Raw genomic sequence first — 22,473 nt, 5'->3', positions numbered from 1 at the left:
TTAAATTGATTGATTAACTAATGATAAAAAAAGAAATATTATATAAAATTGTTAATATTAATTTTATAAATTATTTTTATTATAAAATGACTAAAAAAATAATTTTATGAAATATATATTATTTTTATTTAGATCAATATTAATTTAGTCTCTAAATAAGTATTATCTCTTAATTTACTATCCAAAGTGTACAAAAATAAGTACATAAAAATAATAAAAACCTCTTAAAGTATATGAAATTTATCAAAGTTTTTAGTAATGATCTAAAGTATTTGTGTACAACTACGAATATTAATCTTTTAAAGTGACTTATATCTAATAACTTAAAATGTTTAATTATTCCAATATACGTGTTCTATTCATACCTTGAAGATATTTGAGACTAAATTAATGCATTTCATATCATTTAAAATACTTATCATGTTGACATAGTTTAACGGCTAAATTAAAGAGAAAATAATATTATAAGAAATATATTGATGATTTATTTTATCCAAACAATAAAAATGTTTGGTGTACATTAAAACACCCTATCAGTTAACATTATGGATGAGAAAGAAATAAAGAGAACTATATGATATAAATATTAGTAATATAATATCAAATGAGAGATAAAAGAGAAAATTTGATATTAAAAGGAGGTTGGATATGCACATACAAGGGTTATTGAAGCATGTCATGTCATTTTATGTCGGCTGTGTCATTTGTTGTAAGAGCAACATTACTGTTATGCATTATAGTCTCAATCATAAGAGACAAAATAGTGAATTCAAGAACTGTGTGATCTCTAGCTAAATTTTGTAGTTGGTGCTCTTGTGAATCCTTCATTGTTTGCTTGTTTTTTCTATTTTCATAATCATTTTGTGATTGTGAGCTATAGCTGTACTCAATATCCCTTAGATTCGAGATCCATTCTTGCTACTACTTTTGGACGGATGTAATGTAAATTTATTTATGAGCGATACTTGAGTTCTAAAGTTTTCTTTATTTTAGATGGCATTATTCTCTCATTCTAATTTATTATTATTATTATAGAAAAATTAGTAACTTAAATTAATAGTAGAAAATAATCTAAGTGGTCTTATATTTGAGAGTTTTTTTTTTTTAACTCCACGTATATATGTGCCTATTTGGGCTTACAAATTATTTGAAGTATGCCCACACCACAAATTATTCAAAAGCTCGCATTTGAACCTACAAAATTATAAGTGTTTTTAGAGGTAATTTCTTAAGTCTTAGTAATTTATTGGATCTTTCTTGCTGAGAGTGTTAATTTAAATAAAATTCATTATCGGAAGCGTGCTTCTAATAAGCTATTTTAGATATATAAGCAAAAATAGGGAATTAGATAACGATCACCGTTTCCAATAGGCTAAGGCTTGGGGTCAGTTAAAGTGATAATATGGGCTCAGAACTAAATTTGTCCCCAAAAATATAGTTTTGCTTTAAATTAACCTTCATATTAATAAGGCTAAATTATATCTGTGGTCCTTTAACTTAATTTCAGGTAACGTTTTAGTTCTTTATCTTTTTTTTTTTTCCGACTTAGTCCTTTATTTTAATTTTAAGTGACAATTTAATATTTTATGTTTTAAAATTTCAACAATGTTATCCTTCTTAATACAAAAATTCAAAAAAAATTTCAATCAAAACTCATAAAATTAATTATATTCTTCAATATAATACAAATTTCATCAAATTCGTAACGCAAATCTTCAAATAAACTCATATTTTCATACTTTATTTGATATTGTTAGGAATAAAAGACTAAATCGGGAAAAAAAAAGATAAATGACTAAAACGTTACCTGAAATTAAGTTAAGGGACCACAGATGTAATTTAGCCTATTAATAAATAAAAAATAATTTTGTTTACTTGAATAAAATAAAATAAAGGTTCCGACCAACTTCAATTTGACTTTGTTGGAATTCTATCAATTACCATTTTATCAAATTAGAAATTTGTTCCAAGTTTCAACAAACTCAAAATTTGATATATTTTAAAAAAAAGTCAAAGTTTAAATTTGTCCAAATAGAAATAAGAAATAAGTTAGGACAAACTCAAAGCAAAATCAGTTTGAGTTTGTGGGAATCTCATGAGGAAGAGTGAGAGAGTCTTTCAAAAAAATTTGTTTTTTAAAACTATAAGTAAAAATTTGATATTTAGGAAGTTTGTAGTTGAGTTGGGTTTGACTAAAATCTGAATTCAAATTATGCAGAGAACATTGAATTGAATTGAGTCAGATAAAAAAATCATTAGTTATAATATTGAATTGAGTTTGATCAAATCACATTTTTATTTTTATTTTTTATGTTGGACTGAGTAGATAATAGGTTATTCATATTTTGTTTAATTTAATTGTTAACGATCAACTATCATATTATATTTAAAAAGATGATATAATTTTAATTTTTTCTAAAAAATATGGTGTAATATGTTTTCACAGTTTTTTTATAATATATTTCACCCACTAAATATAATATGGTGTAATATGTTTTCTAAAACTCTACTAAATATATAAGGATTACCGGTAGTTTGATTTTAATGACAAAATTTTGAATTTTTCTTTCTTTTCACTAAGGACATAATTAGCTCCTTCAAATCAAGATGTCTATTTTGATTTTGGCATCCTATACTTTTATTCTTTTATTTTCATTTTTGTTTTTATTTGTTATTTTCTCATTTTTGCAACAACAATAATTAAAAATAAAACACTATATATCTTTTTGAATTTGGAGTCTATCATTTGTCTGTGTTAAACCACTAAAAACAAACTACACTTTGTGACATGCTTTTTTACAAATTTGTAAGAAGCAAAACTATTGCCTATTAAATACAATAGATTTAAGTTCAAAACTTCCCCATTAATACAATAATAGTTTCTTTGCAATGGATTAATACAATAGATATAAATTCAATGAGTAAAACTATAAAAAAAAAACACTTTTTAATGTTTGTTTTTCAAAATAATTAAAATTAAACTTACAAATTTACTTTTTAATTTTACTTATTTAAAATAGTAAATAGTTTTTTTGTTCAAATTAAAAAGTGTAGATTGTTAATCTACAGCTAAAAATTATAGAGTGTAGATTAAGAATATACGCCTATTTTAATCATTAATAATTTAAATAAAACTTATAAAACTATCTTCCAGTTTACTTATTTAAAATAGTGAAGTATGGTTATTATTTTTTTAAATTTCAAATAGAAAATATGTATATTATTAATTTACAGCTTGATATTTGTATTGCATGCATAAAATTTATCATAAAATAAAATAATGAGAATATCAATTAATGTAAATATTAAAATAATAAAATATTTGCATCGCAAGCATTAATATAGTGAAAGTTACAAGATTTCTAAAATACTTGCATATATAAAAATAATTAAAATAGAAAATATAATCTTCCCAATAGTCCTATTAGTTGGAGTAGGAAGTATAATTTTCCGAAGAAACATGGTGGAACAAATAGTCCTAATAAGTGTTCGTCAGGTTGTGTAGGCTTAACCCTATAGCTATTTAATATGGGAATTGGCTAACCCGTCCGTCAGGAGCCTATGGCCTGACTTGGCATGACCTATTTAATAAAAAGGTTAGGTTCATGTTATTTTTAAAGCCTATTTATTTAAATAGGTCATGCTCAGACTTATAAAAAAGCCTATTAGGCTTGACAGACCGGCCTATATATATTTTATTTTTTATTATTATATTAATAATAATATTTTCTATTTTAAATTATATCAATTAAGTAATCACTCAGTAGTCATTCTATATTCGGTAGTCGTTCCATATTTGATAGTTGTTTCATATTCGGTAGTCATTCAATTAGTCAATCACTCAGTACTCGTTTCATATTTGGTTGAGAGGTAATAATAGGTGCGTTTGTTTCATAAAAAAAATCTATTCTTTGAAATCAAAAATTATTTTCTAGGGTTTAAATGGTGTTTGTTTCAGATTTTTTAAAAATTATTTTGTTAGAAAAATTATTTTTTGTTTAATATAGATAGATATGTACATGGATGTTGGTATATGGAGAGCATCACGTGGTATGAGTATAATATTTAAATGTTTTAATGTGAATAAGGCTTTTAAATAGGCTTCAAGGTCAGGTCAAGCTTTTAAAAAGGTCAGGTCAGGCAAAAAAAAAGCCTATGATAGGCCGTAGGCCAGACATAGGCCTAAAAAATTAATCGTAGGCCAGACTCAGATCTTTCAAAGTCTGGTCTGGTCTAACCTATTCCCACCCCTATTAGCTACTCATTTTTTTATAGAACCATCTCAGCTAATATTATTCTGCTGACAAAAAAAATATAAAGGTTTAATTGGAAACTAGAAGTCCAAATTTTGGATTGTGTAGGCGTACCTGATTGTCCTATTTTTTGGACCCACTAGAAAATTATTGGTCTAGGGTGCGACCAGCTGAAAGGAAAAAAAAATCATAGGTTGCTGGTCCAAGGGCGACCTCACACTAGGATTTTAATTTTTTTTTCTCTTCATTTTAACCATTATTATTATTATTAAAAATGATTATAATTAAAAATAGTAAATTATATTATAAATTTCAAAGAAAATATATTAAAAAAAAAACATCAAATTTGAGTAGATGTGTCTGCATCGTTTGAACAATGTTTCCTAATATGATCAGATATCTGACATAATTCGCATTTTTTTGGTACTCTTTATGCAGTGTCCATTTTCTGTTCTAATGTGTTTGCTCTTTGGGCGATCTTTCTTGACTCTCCGCATTAGTGGATTATGACACACCTTAACACCTTCATATTCTGGTCAATATCCTTTATTTGGTATGTGTGGGAACACTTTATCGTAGACTTTTAGTACCGTTTTCACATTGTACACATCAGGTATAATGCTCTAATAATCATACTTTATGCTAGAACATGCTGCTATGACATGTGAACAAGGCATTTGTTTAGCTTGATATTTCCCACAATCGCACCACTTGTTAGGAATGTTTAACTAAAGTGACCAATTGGTCGCCCTTCTCTATTTACTTTCAGTCTGATTGATTATCAAGTTAAATACATAAAATGAATTACCGATTTTAACTAACCAAGAACGTTCTCCATTTTCTGGTTAAAATAAAAAACGTTCTCCATTTTCTGTTTTCACAACCAAGACAATCTTGAGTTATTTTTTTAAGTTTTCAACAAGAAATTTTAAAAGGGTGCATTTATAATTCAAACTCCCTTTCTTGTAAATCAACATTGCTATTTCAGGTTGCTCCAATCAAAATTATCCACTCTATGACTATTGGATTTACTTATTTCCAATTTCATAAAATTTATGCAAGTTTCTGTGTATACCTGACTAAAAGCTAAAATTGATGTGTGTCGTTTTCTCAGACTTGGAAACAGTGTTCCTGTTTTAAATAAGTTGATTGGACCAAAGCAGTGATGGGAAGGTTGCGCGTGTCTTTTAATACTGTGTTGATCGACTCCACAAGGTTGGTTGTCATCTGACCCCAACAGATACCTCCATCGAATGCTTGAATTCAATCTTGTCGAGGTATGTTGTCTAACCATTTCAAAGCCTCCGAGTTTTCTATGTCGATTTCTGTGCGGTTGTATCGATATGTAGGCACATTGATCGAGTAACCTGTATTGAAACAGTAGACAAAATATTATTACACTAATTATATAAATTAAAAATGAAATTATTAAAAGTTACACTAATTATAAAAATTAAGAATGAAATTATTACCCATAGAAATAACTTTTATCTTTAAAGTATTGTCCTTAAATTCCCTTACAAAATTTTGTGAAATATATCAAACGCAGAACATATGCTTTAACGGAGGATCTTGCCACCCGTTATTTGGATTGTTATAAGCATTCTTAATGGATTCGTGTCTATCTGAAATCAAACAAATATTGGCTTGTGGAGTGACGTATTTTCTCAAATTTCTCAAAAAGAAACTTCAACCCTCATTTGTCTCAACTTCCACAAGAGCATAAGCAATAGGAATTACATTGTCGTTCCCATCATGTGCAACTGCTACCAATAGACTTTCCTTGTACTTGTTGTACAACCAAGTCCCATCAACTTGTACTATTGGTTTGCAGAATTTAAACGAAGATATGCACAGAATTAAAGCTCAAAATAGTATATGAAAGATCTTTATCCCACTTATCAAACTATTCTCATGATAAGCTGAGATGATTTCCATTTCAATTTTAGTTCCTGGAGCAAACGTTTGCATAACCAACAACCATTATGGGAGTTGATTGTAAGACTATTCCCAATTGTCATAAATTTGTTCGATCGCTTTATTTTTTTCTCATCCAGACCTTTCTATAACTAACTGTGTAGTTGTGTAAAGCCTGAATCTCAACAATAATGACCTTTGCTTTGATTGAAGGATCCACTTACAAATGTTTTACCTTCAACTCCATCAACAATTGAACCATTGTAATAAACAATACAAATTACTTGTTGAGAAGCCATGATTAAGTAATTGATTAAGTATGAAATGGTGAGATAAAATGTGTGGTGAGATATTGTTGAGAAGGTATAGTGAGATAATAGGTGTGGTGAGATAGTGAGATAGAAGGTATAGTGAAATAGAATGTGTGGTGAGATAATGTAAGTTTGTTTTCTATTTATAAAAGGTATAAGGTGTTTGTAATTTTGATAAAATGATTTCATTGGTTCAAAACAAATCACAAGGATTGGATCAATCACATCCGTTGATAATTTTTATTCAACGGACGAGATTGAATCTTTAATAAAATGATTTCATTGGTTGAAAAAAAATCACAAGGATTGATATTGGATCATCAACATCTGTTGATAAATTTTATTCAACGAACGAGATTGGTTTTTAATAAAATAATTTCATTGGTTGAAAACAAATCACAAGGATTGAATCAGCCACATCCATTGATAATTTTTATTCAACGGACAAGATTGATCTTGAATCGTGGCCTTGCAGTGATCGTCGCCTGGGGGTGCGATCCTGTGAAGAGGTCGTTGCTTGGAGGTGGGACCCCGTGAAGAGTCACACTTCAGTTTGGCTTCCATCAACAAATACCACAACCACTAGAGGACATGAGAATGTATCATGAGATCGACATGAGGCATGAGGTTGATGATAATTGGAACTGAATTTGGAGGGAAGAAATTCAACATATGAACGAGTGTCACAATTACGTGTTGCAAGGTAAGATCGTAGAAGATCTTTTATGCCACAACACAAAATATATGATTTGGTTTAGACAACACACCAAATTATTTACATTTGTCAAACAATATCTATGTGATCCCCGTTTGCAACCACGATCATATCCTTCTGTATCTTCAACCTCTCAATCAACCCCACAACAACAAAACATAACACAATCGTCTCTATCATCTCCTCACCTACATGTCCCTACAGAAGTTTCATGTTATGATCCACCACCGACTTAATACTACATTCTGTCGGTTCCAGAGATACCATCCCCCGGTCATCCGACAGAAAGTAGACTTTTCTATAATTTGTTTGGAACTCAGTACACAACTCTTGAGTCGGCTTATGTTGTGTTTGACTCCATGTATAATTCTCAGTCTCAAAATTATATGGAAGTAGGTGGTAGTGGTTCTAATCCACCTACAACTTACATTGAGGATAATGATCAAAATCAGGATGAACCGGAACAACCTCAACTCGTTCAAAGAGCTAGACAAGTTCGACGACATCCTAGATGTGGAACTGAAGGTCATTTAAGTGGACATCAATAATATATATATTTTTTTTTCGTTAATTTAATTTATTTTGTTTCATGTTATTAATATACTTTTTTTAATGTATTTTCTTTTAAATTTATAATATAATTTACTATTTTTAATTATAATTATTTTTAATTATAATTATTTTTAATAATAATAATAATAATAATTTATTATTATTATTATTATTATTTATTAATGTATTATTTATTATTATTACTTATTAATATTTTATTTGTTATTATTATTATTATTATTATTATTTATTAATTAATAACAATTATTAAATTCATATAATAATGGTTAAAACGAGTAAAAAGAAAAATTAAACCCTAGTGTGAGATCGCCTCCTTGGCCAGCGACATCCAACTAAGTGAAAAAAATTTCCAACTGACCGTATCTTGAACCAGCGACAATCAGATAAATTAAATAGAGAGTGAGGTATTTTGGTATAAAAAAAATATATTAAAAAAAATCCCCAAATTTTTGCATATTATAGTTGTTTTTGACAGGAATTCGTAATAATATAGTTTAAAATACGACACTAATTCATTTCTTATTTGCTACCTCTTATACTCGTCCCGTCCCCCGCTCTTTTTTTAAAAACAAAACAGACAAATATTACTAGAAAGAAGAACAGTCTAGATCCAACATGATATGTGTTACAATAGACTAGGGAGGCAAATTGGGCCACTCTTTATTGGGCTCGTTAATAGCGAAATAAGCTACTCAATTATCTTCTCTAAACTAATTCTAGAGTTTTCTACCACCCCATTTATACTTCTCACCCCCTAATAAATTAAAAAAAAAAATTAATTTTTTTTAATTATATATAAGGCTAAATACCACTTGTAATCCCTTGACTTAATTTCAGTTAACGTTTTAGTCCTTTATCTTTTTTTTTTTCTCGATTTGATCCTTTATTTTAATTTTAAGTGACAATTTGATCTTTTATGTTTTAAAACGTCAACAATGTTATCTTTTTCTTTTACAAAAATTCATCAAAATTTTCAAACAAAATCCATAAAATTAATTATATTTTGTAATATAAAACAAATTTAATCAAATTCGTAACTCAAACCTTCAAACAAACTCATATTTGTCACTCTTTATTTGATGTTGTTGGAGATGAAAATGAGTCTATTTAAAGATTTAAATTATGAATTTGATGAAATTATATTATATTGAGGATGATAACTAGTTTTATGAGTTTTATTTGAAATTTTTTATGACTTTTTTTGAATTTTTGCAAAAAATAAGGATAATATTGTTGACATTTTAAAACATAAAATATCAAAGTGTCACTTAAAATTAAAATAAAGGACCAAATCGAAAAAAAAAAATAAAAATAAAAAGATGAATGACTAAAACGTCAACTGAAATTAAGTTAAGGGACCACGAGTGGTATTTAGCCTATATATAATGTTAACTTTTTTTAGCATTCACTTTTTTACTCACATTCAATAATTTACAAAAACTAAATTTAGAAAACTTTCAAACCTTCAAAACTTTGATTAATTATAAATTTTTTGAAATACAAAATAAGTTCAGATTTTTAAATTATTTGAAAGTTTGAATTAATTTGAAATTTTTAAAATATAATTTATTATATTTGTTAAATATTTTTTAAACTTTCATCTTTAACAAAATTTTCAAAATGCGCATTTTTAAAACTTTCAAACCTTCAAAACAATTAATTTTCGAAAGTTTTGAAAACAAAATCTTTAAAACATAATATTACATTTTCAAACTAATATACTTCGCCTCGATTCGTATGTGAATCTTGTCAATGAAATAAGTGCTATCAACTAAGTGCAAACAATATGTGTTCTTGCATCACACTCAAACTGATTAGTTTGAATGAGACTTTTGTATAGATCATACAACTATTGTAGTTTATATTGAACACATTTGTTAAAATTTATCTTAGTAGCTTCTTCTTCCAATATTGTTGCTCCCAATATCTCATGTGTAGCAATCACAATATTATTAATATTCATATGTATTGGTGCACTGAAGAACCTACCACTAGGAGGAATAGAAAAAAAGTTGTGACATCGTCCAGTATAATGGTCATCTTTTGAATGAAATGTGAAACGAGTTGGTTTCTTTATGTCAGCTTTCTACAAAGGCATATATTAGACCAACTTCAACTATCGTTAAATAAGCTTTAGACAAGTGTACCAATCGAGATTCTTGAATCCAATATTGTACAATATCATCCAGTACTTCAACAAATAGTTTCAAACCGTGCACAATCACTTTCAACAGACCACGATCCTACAAATAATTAAAAATCATAACAATAAAATAATATACTAAATTTCATTAAAAAAGTGTACGACATATAATATATTTATTCTTAATTAAAAAAATTAACTAATTTTAATATATTTATTATTCCCATAACCTCCGAGCCACGTTGTTGGATCTGTTATTCGACTGTTTGCTCCTTAGCTTCCTCAAAATCCATCTATTTAAGCTCTTGAACATCCTCGTCAAGTTCGTGAGACCTAAAAACCATGTCTACGATGATGTTGACGAGGTGGATAGTTAGCCTCATTCATTCATCAATAAGATGAAGTGGTTATAACTCTTTCGTCTATGTTATGGACGATAATGCGAATAATTTCTCAATTTGTGTCTTTGGTCCTAGTCACTATAAAATTAGCATATCAATAATTTGGATTAAAAAACATATTTTTGAAAATTAAAATTGATTCAAAACTTTCAAATTTTTGGAAAATCATGAAAGTTTCATTTTATTTGAAAGTTTTAAAAAACTGTGTTTCGAAAGTTTTGTGTTGCTCTAAACTTTGGAAAATGATTGAATCAGCTATTTCAGAAGTTTCATATTGTTCAAAACTGGAAATTGCGTTTCAAATTAATCATAAAGTTCAAAAAAATAAATTACTTGTGCTTTAGAAGTTTTGAAAGTTTCGAAATGCTGAAAAAATTTGTCAATTTTTTAAAGTTATGTGAATGAAAAGTAAAATGGGAACTTTTTTCCCAACTTTTTATATACAGTAAAAAAGAATAAAACAGTCTTTTGAAGAGTATTGAAAGGTATAACTGGGGGGTACGAAGTAGAAAACTCCTAATCTTAACATTATCAAATATATTCAACTCGTAAACACAAGACGACACAAATCCACGATAATACCCCACTATGAGCGAGGAAATATTCTAGATGATACTGGTGAATATTCAGGTTCAAACTTACTATCAATATTGGGCAACTTGTGTATATAGTATTTTCTCCATTCCAAAATAATTGAATAATTTGATCATTTTACACATATTAAAAAAATTGTCAAATGAAAGAACATATTAATTTTACCAAATTATTCTTATTAGGTGTTGATGCATTATCAATATTATAAATGTATAGCAAAAGATATTGCATTGAAAATGATATAAATAATATTAATTAACAATTGGAGATAAGTGCATTGGATTTTGAAATAGTCAATTATTTTGAGACAATTTTTTTTACAAAATAAGTCAATTCTTTTTATAAATAAATTAATTAGAGATGAAGGGAAGAGAGTATTAAATATATGAGAGAGGAGATATTCAAAATTACTATCAGTATTTCATTAGTGTCTTTTGACTTTTTTGTGTATCATCTCTTTTACTAATAATGGTACATAATATGATTCAAGTTGGCCTCATATTTTTTTTAATATTAATGGCCTTCCATAGTAAGTCTCCACTTCCACCACTAATAAAAATGTATTTATGTTACAATTATCTTAATATTACTTTAAAAAGATATGATAAATTTTATTATAATTAATTCACACAACTGTGAGAACTAAAATCCTAGACAAGACATTCAACCTAACAATATCGACATTTGGCAGTTGAACGGAGTGTAATGACTTTTTATTTTATTTTTTATTTTGATTGGCTAGGAGACTAATTCTAGTTAGGTATGACAATGGGCTGGGTAAGACGAATTTTGCCTCTCGCATCCCCGCATTCGACTAATTGGAGAAAACCTGCATCCACCCTTAAACCCGTCCATGGAAACACGCCCAAACCTGTCCTTTTGAGAAAACTCGCACACTTACCAAATCAAAGCATTTTCCTGCCTAAATTTGAATGAGTTCGAATGAATATCTGCGAGTGTTGATTGTATTGTAAAACTAATCAAATTTTAATAAATCTTTTTTATTTTGAATCAGCAGTAACAAATTTGATTCTTTACATACAAACTTGGATAGTCTTAGAATGGATAATTCCAAAATCAATCAAGAGTCTTTTTCTCTACGGAGAATAATGATACTAATGCACCCAACATAATACGATATAATTAATTTTTTGTGTGACTAAACTGCACATTTAGTTTAAGAAAAAGAAATTACATATTTCAACATACAAAATAATATATATAATTCAAATGTGTGTATGGAATAAGTATAATTAATCCATGTTTTAACTTACACCAATATAGTATCTTAAATTGTCCATAAAAAAAGCATTCAATTCCCATTTCCCACTTGCTTGCGTTTGATAATCGTAACTGATTATGTTATCTAATTATAAAGATTAGTATTAGTCAACGATTATAGGTGTAAACTCCATTTCATTGCAACTACATCTACTTGTTCAATTTTTTTTGAAGGGTTGACTCGGTAGGGACTTGCTAACTTTTTGATTAATTAGCACACAAACAATAAATCGGGGCGCATTAACAAGTCTAAGATCAAAATAATCTTCCATTCAACACACTCATTTTCTCTTCCATAATGATAATACTTTATCCTTGAGTAATTCATATTTTTATGTTTAAAATTTTAAGCTACGCACCATAAAATTAATCTCCAATAGAAGGTCTATAGTTTTGCGATTCAATGAAGAAACTGAAAGAAGTGATTAACATAGTGAAAGACAAAGCTTCACAGAGCAAAGCTGCAATTTTATCCAAACGCAAAACTCTCTCTCTCCTTCGCGCCACAACCCACGACTCTTTCAACCCTCCAACACACAAACACCTCACCACCCTTCTTTTCACCGGAGACGGTTCACGCGCCACCGCATCCACCGCCGTTGAGCTTCTCATGGACCGACTCCAAACAACTCATAACTCAGCGGTGGCTCTCAAATGCTTAATTGCCGTCCACCACATCATCAAACACGGCACCTTCATCCTCCGTGACCAGCTCTCCGTTTACCCTTACACAGGTGGCAGAAACTACCTTAACCTCTCAAACTTCATAGACAAAACAAGTCCTGTTTCTTGGGAACTATCTTTTTGGGTTCGGTGGTTCGCACAATACATCGAACATCTTCTATGCGTTTCTAGAACACTCGGTTTTTTCTTATGTGAAACGACGCCGTTTCACAAAACGCAACAGGAAAGAGTTTTGGGTTTTACCCATAGTGATCTGTTGAAAGAAACTGAATCTTTATTGGATTTGATGGAAGTGATTGGAAAAAGACCAACTACTCCATCTACGAGAGGACAGAAGAATAAGGTGGTTGTTGAGATAATCGAATTGGTGGAAAATGATGGGGTTGTGGCAATGGGTGAAGTTTTGGTTAGAGTAAAGGAGTTTGGGGAAAGGGAGAGATTGGGTTGTCTTGGTTTTGGAGAAGTGGTGGAATTGGTTTATGTTTTGAAGAGATTGGAGATGTGCAAAGGAAGAATAACGATGATGGATGTGGCGGAGGAAAAGAGATTTTGGGATTCAGTGAGAGAATTGAAGGAAAAAGTTGGGAAGATGAAGGTGTTCAGGGAAGAAGGTAAGGTTCACAGGACAGTGAGACAAGAGAGAGCAACTGAGTCTGATCGGTTTGATGGTAGAGTTGTTAGTTCCATTCAATTTCCTTCTTCAAGGTTCTTGTAGTAATGTGAAAATAGTACAATTCAATTACATTTTCTCCCTAATTAATTCTCTCTTGAAATTTTAACTAGGAATTTACATTGTGTGAGGGATGATTTTGGTTCAAACTTGTTGAAAAATATGGGAATTGATCCTTGTCTAATTTCTAATATCTTTTGCTCGACTGTGCACTTTTTTAAATAAATAAAAAAAAGATCTTATTTTATGAATCATTATATCAGAAGTATATTAAATAATGATAAATAGGACGTACGCTGTTAGGATAAAATAGTTTTAAAATGATATTTAATAACATCTTATGTATTTTGACATATTATTGTATTATACCTTAATTCTCAGTTGATTTTAATGTAAAATAAATTTACATTGATGTAGTACAACCATTAAACTTTTAAACAATATCGTATTGATTTTAATTGAAAATATTTTTTTTTTAAAAACTTTAATTATGAATAAATTATTATTCATTTTAAAAAAAGTAAGAAATACAATATTAAAGACATCATTTTCATACTTGGTAAGGGGTACCATTTTAAAAAGTAATATAAGTCACTTAACAAAAGAGGGTAATTCTTATGAAATGGTGTCCCTTAAATAAACCGAATTATAATCATGTGATTTTAATCGAATATTTAAAATGAGTTTAAATTCGATTTTGAATTTGGACCACCAGATTTTTTCACAACTTTACCTTACTATGTACAACCTTCTTTGAATGGAGAAGTATTGAAGTTTTTTTTTTTTTTTTTTTTCTGAGATTATTCTTGTACCATAAAATTATCTAACAATCAATCATTTAAAACGTCATTTTTCATTCAATTATTTTAAAAGTAATTTTATTTTTGTATTAATTTTGTCCGTTGTATACCGGTGTCCATAGTTTTTTGAGGGGTATCAAATATTCTTTTTTTGCAATAAGTATGAAAGTTATAATTTTGTAGGAGAGGAAAAAGGTGTTGAAATTAGAAATAAATACCTCTTTAAAAAATACTAATACTTTATAAGAAGAGATACCATTTTTTTTATAAAGACAAGAAAGAAATAGCTCTTTAATTATATATCGCACATATTTGGGCACTACTAAGATAATGGCAGGAACCAAATTCTTTACATGGAGTGGAGAATACGGTTCCATGGGCATCCCTCATCATAACAACGAACGGGATGCGTTTTTGTCCCAACACCCATGCAATGCAAATATTAAAAAAAAAAAATGAAATTAATGATGAGAAAGTTTGTTTAAATAAATTTGAAACTGTTTGTATCGCACTAAATTTTATATTCGATTTGTTCCACTAATCTTATATATTAGATTATAATTTAATATTTTAACTGAAATTTGATTTATGTAATATGAATTTTGTCTTGTTATTTCTGCTTTTAAAGTATCGAAAAATTCATAATAATTGGCGAAAGAAAATAATTCTTAAAAAAAATTATAATATTTGATAATTTAATAAATATATTGGTTCGATGACTAACAAATGCATTAAACTCAAATATTATAATAATTTAACAAAATGATATATTAAATTATTTAATTTTAATATATTAATATAACTATTAGAGAAATAGAAATGATTTTCAAATTTTTCTACAGTAAATTTTGAATTGTTGGGTATAGAAGATCCAAACATGTAAATGTCTGGCCTAATTCAATTAGTAAAAGTGGATATGTTAAAGTTAAACAAATTCGAACTCATAACAATTACCATATCTTTTAAGATAAATAAAAATGAATTATTTTCTTGGAGAAAAAATATGAAGATTTAAATAAATTTTTTAATTTTTTATTTTATCAAAAATTAACTTTTAGTACTCTTAATTTTAAAACTAGTTTTCTTGTCACTATTAACAAATTCTTTAGATATTTTTTGGCCTCCAACAATTTTTTATTATGTGACACTTTTAATAATGACATTGCATTTAGATGATATTTATGAATTAGATAAAATAATTTCTATATAATTATTGTTGTAATTAATTTTATTATTTATTTTATTTATATATTAAAATAAAATAATTTTAAATATTTAATTTAAATATTTTAAATTCTATTTTTATTTTTTAATATTTTAATTTATAAATTTATTTTTAATATTTTAATATATAAATAAAATAAATATTAAAAATGTAATAAACTTAAATATGAAAAATAATATTAAATTTTCTAAAATTTTGTATAAATATTTTAAAATTTTAAAATATCTAAAATTTTGTATAAAACTTAAAATATCTAAAATTTTGTATAAATATTTTAAATTTTTAAATTATTAAAAAAAATTGGTAAGTTAAATAAATTTTAATTTTCTTTTTAATTTCAAATATTTTAAGATATAAATAAAATAAGATAAATTAATTTTCAATATGTAAATAAAATTAATAACAACTATCATATAAATAAAATATTTTATCAAACTCACAAAGTTATATAAATATTATGTATTAATGAAAATATTACATCATGAGGAACAAACCAAAAAATATCAAGAATTAATTAATAGAACTAAAAAAACAATTTTAAAAAGAAGAAATAAAAAATTAACAAAATAAAGCAACCACCTGTGCAAACCAAATAATAAAAAAGAATGATGAGAAGAAAAGTGAGAGGTTTAAGAATATTAATCAAAGTTAAATTACCACCGCACTAGTCTCGGATAGAAAGAAGCATATAAACAATAAATAAATATATGTGAAAAGATGCATTGTTAATGATTGATGAAATGCATAGGAGATTGCGTGGCTATATAAGGGACATCCAACAAGACAAGTAATTCAACATTCAAGGTATAATAATCTATAATTCCAAAAACAAGATGCAAAGAAAGATGCAAGGATACCCACAGCAACAGCAATGCTATGGTAGTGATGATGGCATGTGGATGGAAAGTAAGGGACAAATGCAGCCACAGGTCCATCACTACCAGGACGATTCTTGGTCTAATGATAACAACAACCAGAAGCAACTATTTCCTGCAGCTATGCACATGAAACCGGCCGCTAATTTTGGAGGAAACAACCACCATATGTATCCTCATCAGGAAACCATGCCTGCTGCTGCAGTTGGTTATGGTAATCAAATGCATGGAAATGGTGGCAAACAATTCCCTTATGGTGGTACTCATAATCATTCTCCAAATGGTGTGAGGCCATTCAATCTTGAAGAGTATGAGTATGAAGCATACAAGGAGGAGCATGTTGGTGGTTCAAAGAAGGATGAAATGAGATATGAGCGACATGGATATGGAAATGGAGGTGATGTTCGCTATGTCAATTCATATGAATATAATAACAACTTCAACGCCCGTATTAAGCCTCATGCTCATGGACCCCACAAAGTCAACTGGACACTAAAGGGTGTCTAACTAATTAAATTACTGTTACTGTTACTTCCTCTGGATCCATCCAGTTTCGAGTACTAATAACTTGTGTGTGCTTTATTTCCTGTTTTCTTATTCGAATAAGATCATTACCCTGATTATATAGGGAGCTTGATATGTATCATCAATCTAAGCTATAATAAAATATATATAATTATCATTATAGTATGTGTCATTAACTATTAATATACTTCATCCAAAATCAATTTTTTTAGCTAATTACACCATGGTGTCAAAATTTGTAATTGTATACGTTGTGAATTATGATGGTTCAAGTATTCTGTATTTTGGTGTAGATGCAGTAACAGGTCTACCGACTTAACTGTGACCCAGAGCTGTTATACAGTCATCAGATTCATATAATACAGACTAAGGAATTGGTTAACGAGGATCCCCAACATTTATTTTTCCATGTGATTTTTTTATGTACCAATCAAATCGAGGAAATTTTCGCATATATCAAATTAAATTCCTTTACTTTTTCCATATGATTCTTATCTCCAATAAGTTTGCTCAAACATATTGATTCCAAATGCTAAAGAGCTTAGAGACAAAATATAACCCACAAATTAGTACAAGTTTTGTATTCCCTGCAAAAGTAGAATCTTTTTCTTCAGATCTTCACCCCCAGAAGGTAGACGACTAAGCAGCAATAATAGACTAAAGACTTAGACCACCAAAACACCTTGCACTATATCTCCACCAGAATTGAATATGTAAATGATCTTTCTTTTAAATCATTTATTTAGGCCATTTCTAATTGATGTAAGTCTAACACTTAAATTTCTAATAATATCTCTTTCAAGTGTGAATATCTCATATTACTATACTTCTATAGTTATTATATATCAATCAAATAGATACGTCATATGACCTCATTGTTAAAAAAACTATTGATACAATAATCTATTATATTTTGATCTATTATACAACAATCTATAAATTTTCCAACATTGTCTCTTCAAATTGAATATTTAAATTATAATTCAGAACGTAATAGTCAACAGTTTTGATTTTAAATTTATTAAAAATACGATCCTCAAAATTAGTTATTAATAATAAAAAAGTCAATATTAGTAAATATTTTTAAATGTATTAAATAATTAATTTTAATTAAATATTAAGTGTGTATAGTTATGGTCTAAGTATATTTGGTGATTATTTTATTTTATTTAAATACGACCTGCGTGTTGTGGTTTATTTAAAATATGATATGCGTATCGTAATAATTTATTTCTTTATTTTAAATAATTGTAACTGTCTACGACCACGGGAAGCAATACCATACAATGACGTCACTGGAGAGGTTTGAGAAATCACCTCAAAGACCGATAATTTATATTTAGTTAATTTTTCTTTCGTGTTAGATGACCATAATTATATTTCATATTCCTATATATTTTGTATTTGATGTTTGGACGCTTCAACATGCACGACTCTAAGAAAGTACTATTGTATGTGTCACATGGCATATACATGCCAAAAGAACAATCCTCTGCTTCATCATATGTGAGGAAACGCATGAGTAAAATGTCTTATGTTTTGACAATAGGATCTATCATGGTATGTCATGATATGAACTAGACCAGATGTCCCATATTCATTCAGCATAACGAGCAGGTATTAATCATATCTTGGTCAAGATCACTATACCGCAATTAAGAACATCCTAAAGTATGTGAGAAGGACTAAGGATTCGTTCTTAGTTTATGGTGGTGAGGAAAAGCTCGTTGAAAAGGGTTATATTGATGCTAGCTTCCAAAATGATAAAGATGGCTAAAGTTCACAGTTTGACAATGTGTTTTACCTGAATGGTGGCCTTGTGAGATGGAAGAGTTCAAAGCAGAAGATTGATTCTACTATAGAGGTTGAGAATATTGTTGCCTCTAATGCACCAAATGAGGATGTTTGCATCAAAAAGTTCATTACTGAACTAGATATAGTTCCTACAATTGCAAATCCGAATGACATTCATTGTGATAATAAATATGCAGTCGCCCAAGATAAGAAATTCAAATCTCACTAGAGATCCAAACATATACTTCGGTGCTTCCATCTTATTCGAGAGATCATTGATAGATGATATGTAAAGATTTGCAGAGTTCCTACCTTGGATAACATTGTTGATTCACTTAAAAACCACTTGCTCAGCAGAAGCATGATGATCACACTAGATCGATGGCTATTAGGAATATGTTTGATTGGATCTGGTGCTAGTGGGAAATTGTTAGAGATAGCCCTAGAGGTCGACAATTATTCCTTGACTATTGTTTGAATCATGATACTAACTATTATTCATCTAGTAATATGAGGCATTTTAATTTATTAAGTGAATTTATTTAAATCATAATAAAGTCCTTAGAATAGTTAGTTTATTTAATGGAACATTAATTGTGACTTAATCATAAGATTCTATTGTGCATAATGACATTAATCTTTTTAATTTTAAACGGGACAACAATAATGCATAAAAACTATTATGTAAGTAGATTGGTGATCACATCTCAAGGTCATGGATATGAGATATCAAGTCTTCACATAGATATAAATATTAGGAATAATATTTGTACTAGATTGATCCGCTATGAGAATGTAACATAATAGTTATGCAAGTGCCATTAACGATTCTCAGGTGACCATAGTTCGTAGCCCTTCAAATCGAAGTTAGTAGGATCCCTACTTAGAGATTTGTATACTTTGAGACCATCAAAGATTATCTATAACAGACAATAATAACAGTGGTTATTAGGTCTATCATAAAACATATAGAGAGATGTAAGTGATATAGATAAGATTTATCCCTCCTGCATAATAGAAGTTGTGTCTTGGATCTCTCGATAGAGTGATATATGAAATGTGTGTGGTCACGCCAAAATGGACCAATATAACATATTGCACGTATACTTGGGCATAACAAGAATGGTATTTTTTATGACTTGTGTTTAGACATTTGAATGAAGGGGTAGTTGTTGCATAGTAAATAGTGGTTACGATAAGGTTAAAATCATATCAATAATTTTCTCATTAATTGGATAGCAATGATGCATTGCTAGATGTCACTCGTTGTTTATGTTATGGCCAATTAAGTGAAAGTCTATAGAACGATTAAATCGAAAAGTAAAAATTTAATTTAAAAATTATTTAATTAATTAATGATTTAATTAAATAAAATGAATTTGGCTTGTATGGTACAAGATCCAATATGGAAGTAAAATAAGAAAGTAGCACCATATACATATGTATATATATATGATATATTATGTCTCTTTTAAACCTAACTCTAGAGTAATCCTTCTTGTAGCCGTCAGCTAGCACCGAGGCAACCGTTCATGTGTACTAAGTAGAAACACTATCATATCGTAGCGTTGGTGATTTGTTCTCATCGACGTTTTAAGAAGTAAACACATAAACCACATGTGAAATATTGTACATGTTTGATCCTTGATCATGGATAATTTTTTATCTTGAGAATGATTTTAAAACTATTTTAAAATATATCTCTTGATTTTTGACCAAGATGTTAATGTTCATTCTCCTCTTAGTAATCATTTGAAATCATGATCGGTTCTTTTTTGGGACTTTGATGACCAAACCCTACATTCCTTCTTCATCAAATTTCACATCTCGACTGATAATCACCTTCTTTGTCTTTGGTTGTAAAGTTTGTAGGCCTTTGAGTTTGAACTATATCCCATAACAATACATTTTTTGCCTTTATCATCAAATTCTTTATGAGTTGATATAGTACATGAGCATATGCAATACATACAAATACTTTAAGGTCTCAAATTGAGAGTTTTCTTCCATTCCAAGCTTCTTCAGGAGTCTTCTCATGGACACTATTTATAGGACACCTATTCAAAATACAATCTGCAGTAGCAACTACTTATGTCCAAAATTCGTTAGGAATTTCTTTTGCTTTGAACATACATCTCACAATGTCCATAATTGTTATGTTATTTCTTTCAGCTACTCAATTTCTCGAGGTGTGCATCTTATTGCTAATTGGTGCTCAATTCTATGTTGTTCAAAGAAATTTGTATCAGTAAGGTATTCTTTGCCTCTATGGGTTCTAAGTGTTTTGATTCTGCAACCACTCTATTTCTCTACAAATGCCTTAAATGCCTTCAAAGCATCTCAAACTTCATATTCTTGCTTCAAAAAATGTATTCAAGTATTTCTACTAAAATCATCAATAAAAGTAATAAAATATCTGCAACCACCAGGCATAGGTATTTCAGCTAAACACAAATTTGAATGAACTATCTCTGGTAGTTTCTTCGCCTTCAAAGATCTTCCAGTTGGAAATGATTCTATATGCTTCTTTCCAATTTGACAAGTCTCACATACACCATTTGGAATATTCACAACAAACAAATCAGAAACATATTCCTTCCGTGAATAGTAATTCATACCAGAAAAATGAAAGTGACCAAACCACATATGCCACAACCAATTATCTTTTAGAATTATAGAACTCAAACAAGAAAATATTCCATGTTGAATTTTCAAAGGGAATAAGCGGTTGGGTGTCGACCCTACCTTTGTGACAAATCTGTCATTTTTGTCAATCAACGTGCAATAACCATTGTGAATATATATGATGCAATCTTTCTCTGACAATCGTCTCATACTCAATAGATTGTGATGAAGAGTAGGGATAAAGTTATGTTAGACTGACCGACAGGGGCCTACGGCCTAGCCTACGTTAGACCCAGGTCAGGCTAGACTTTTTTTAAAAACAAATAAAGCCAATGCTTCTAAAAAAGTCTATTTAGTTAAAAAGGGCAAGTCACACAATAAGTCTTTTCGGCATATTTAAATAAATATAAATAATATTTCTTTACTACTATAATTATTATATTAAATGTTGATCATTTTGTTATATATATTCAATCTTTAGTAATTTACGCATATAACCTTATTTAGTTTTTGACATATTTAAATATATTATTATAAAATATAATTTAATTATGATGTATATAAAGTCATATTCTTCAAAATGTGATGCTAAATACCAAAATAAAACTTAATTCCATTGACATATTAACTCATTAATCTATTTAAAGATATATTTTATTGCTTATTCAAAAATGTTAAAACAAAATATGCTTTTAAGTATGCTAACAGGTCATACAAGACTTATATCAAGGTCAAACTCAAACCTAAAATGTAAGCCTATGATAGGCCACAAACGAGGCTTATGACTTGAATATTTTGACAGATTAGACTCAGGCTTAGCAAAGCCTAGCTCGGCCCAACCTCCCACCCCTAATGAAGACTAGGAACATAGAAATAGTGATTCAATCTAATAGTGATTCGACCTTTCCCCAAAATTGAAATATTTGAATTGTTTTTAATTTCAAGGTAGATCTTACTATTTCATTCAGAGAAGAAAAATAATTAATTTTCCCACACATATGATTACTACACTCAATATCCAAATAACAAATATCTTCATCTTTAGAAAAAATATTGTTTGCTAACAATAAATTTTGCAGATTTTCAA

The 22,473-nt window shown here is 28.6% G+C and overlaps 2 protein-coding genes across 2 annotated transcripts; both read left to right on the top strand.

Moving 5' to 3' along the window:
• The first annotated feature begins 12,210 nt into the window (after positions 1 to 12,210).
• Positions 12,211 to 13,796, top strand: LOC101512649 (putative clathrin assembly protein At4g40080). The gene has a single exon (XM_004502339.4). It carries the CDS (start codon positions 12,592 to 12,594, stop codon positions 13,585 to 13,587), a length of 996 nt encoding a protein of 331 aa, XP_004502396.1. The 5' UTR covers positions 12,211 to 12,591; the 3' UTR covers positions 13,588 to 13,796.
• A 2,556-nt stretch (positions 13,797 to 16,352) lies between these two features.
• On the top strand, positions 16,353 to 17,127 carry LOC101512323 (uncharacterized). The gene has a single exon (XM_004502338.4). It carries the CDS (start codon positions 16,401 to 16,403, stop codon positions 16,947 to 16,949), a length of 549 nt encoding a protein of 182 aa, XP_004502395.1. The 5' UTR covers positions 16,353 to 16,400; the 3' UTR covers positions 16,950 to 17,127.
• The last annotated feature ends 5,346 nt before the right edge of the window (positions 17,128 to 22,473 follow it).

The sequence above is a fragment of the Cicer arietinum genome, chromosome 5 (assembly GCF_000331145.2).
Source record: "Cicer arietinum cultivar CDC Frontier isolate Library 1 chromosome 5, Cicar.CDCFrontier_v2.0, whole genome shotgun sequence".
In the NCBI taxonomy this organism is placed as follows: Eukaryota; Viridiplantae; Streptophyta; class Magnoliopsida; order Fabales; family Fabaceae; genus Cicer; species Cicer arietinum.
This window is presented reverse-complemented; position numbering and strand designations above follow the sequence as displayed.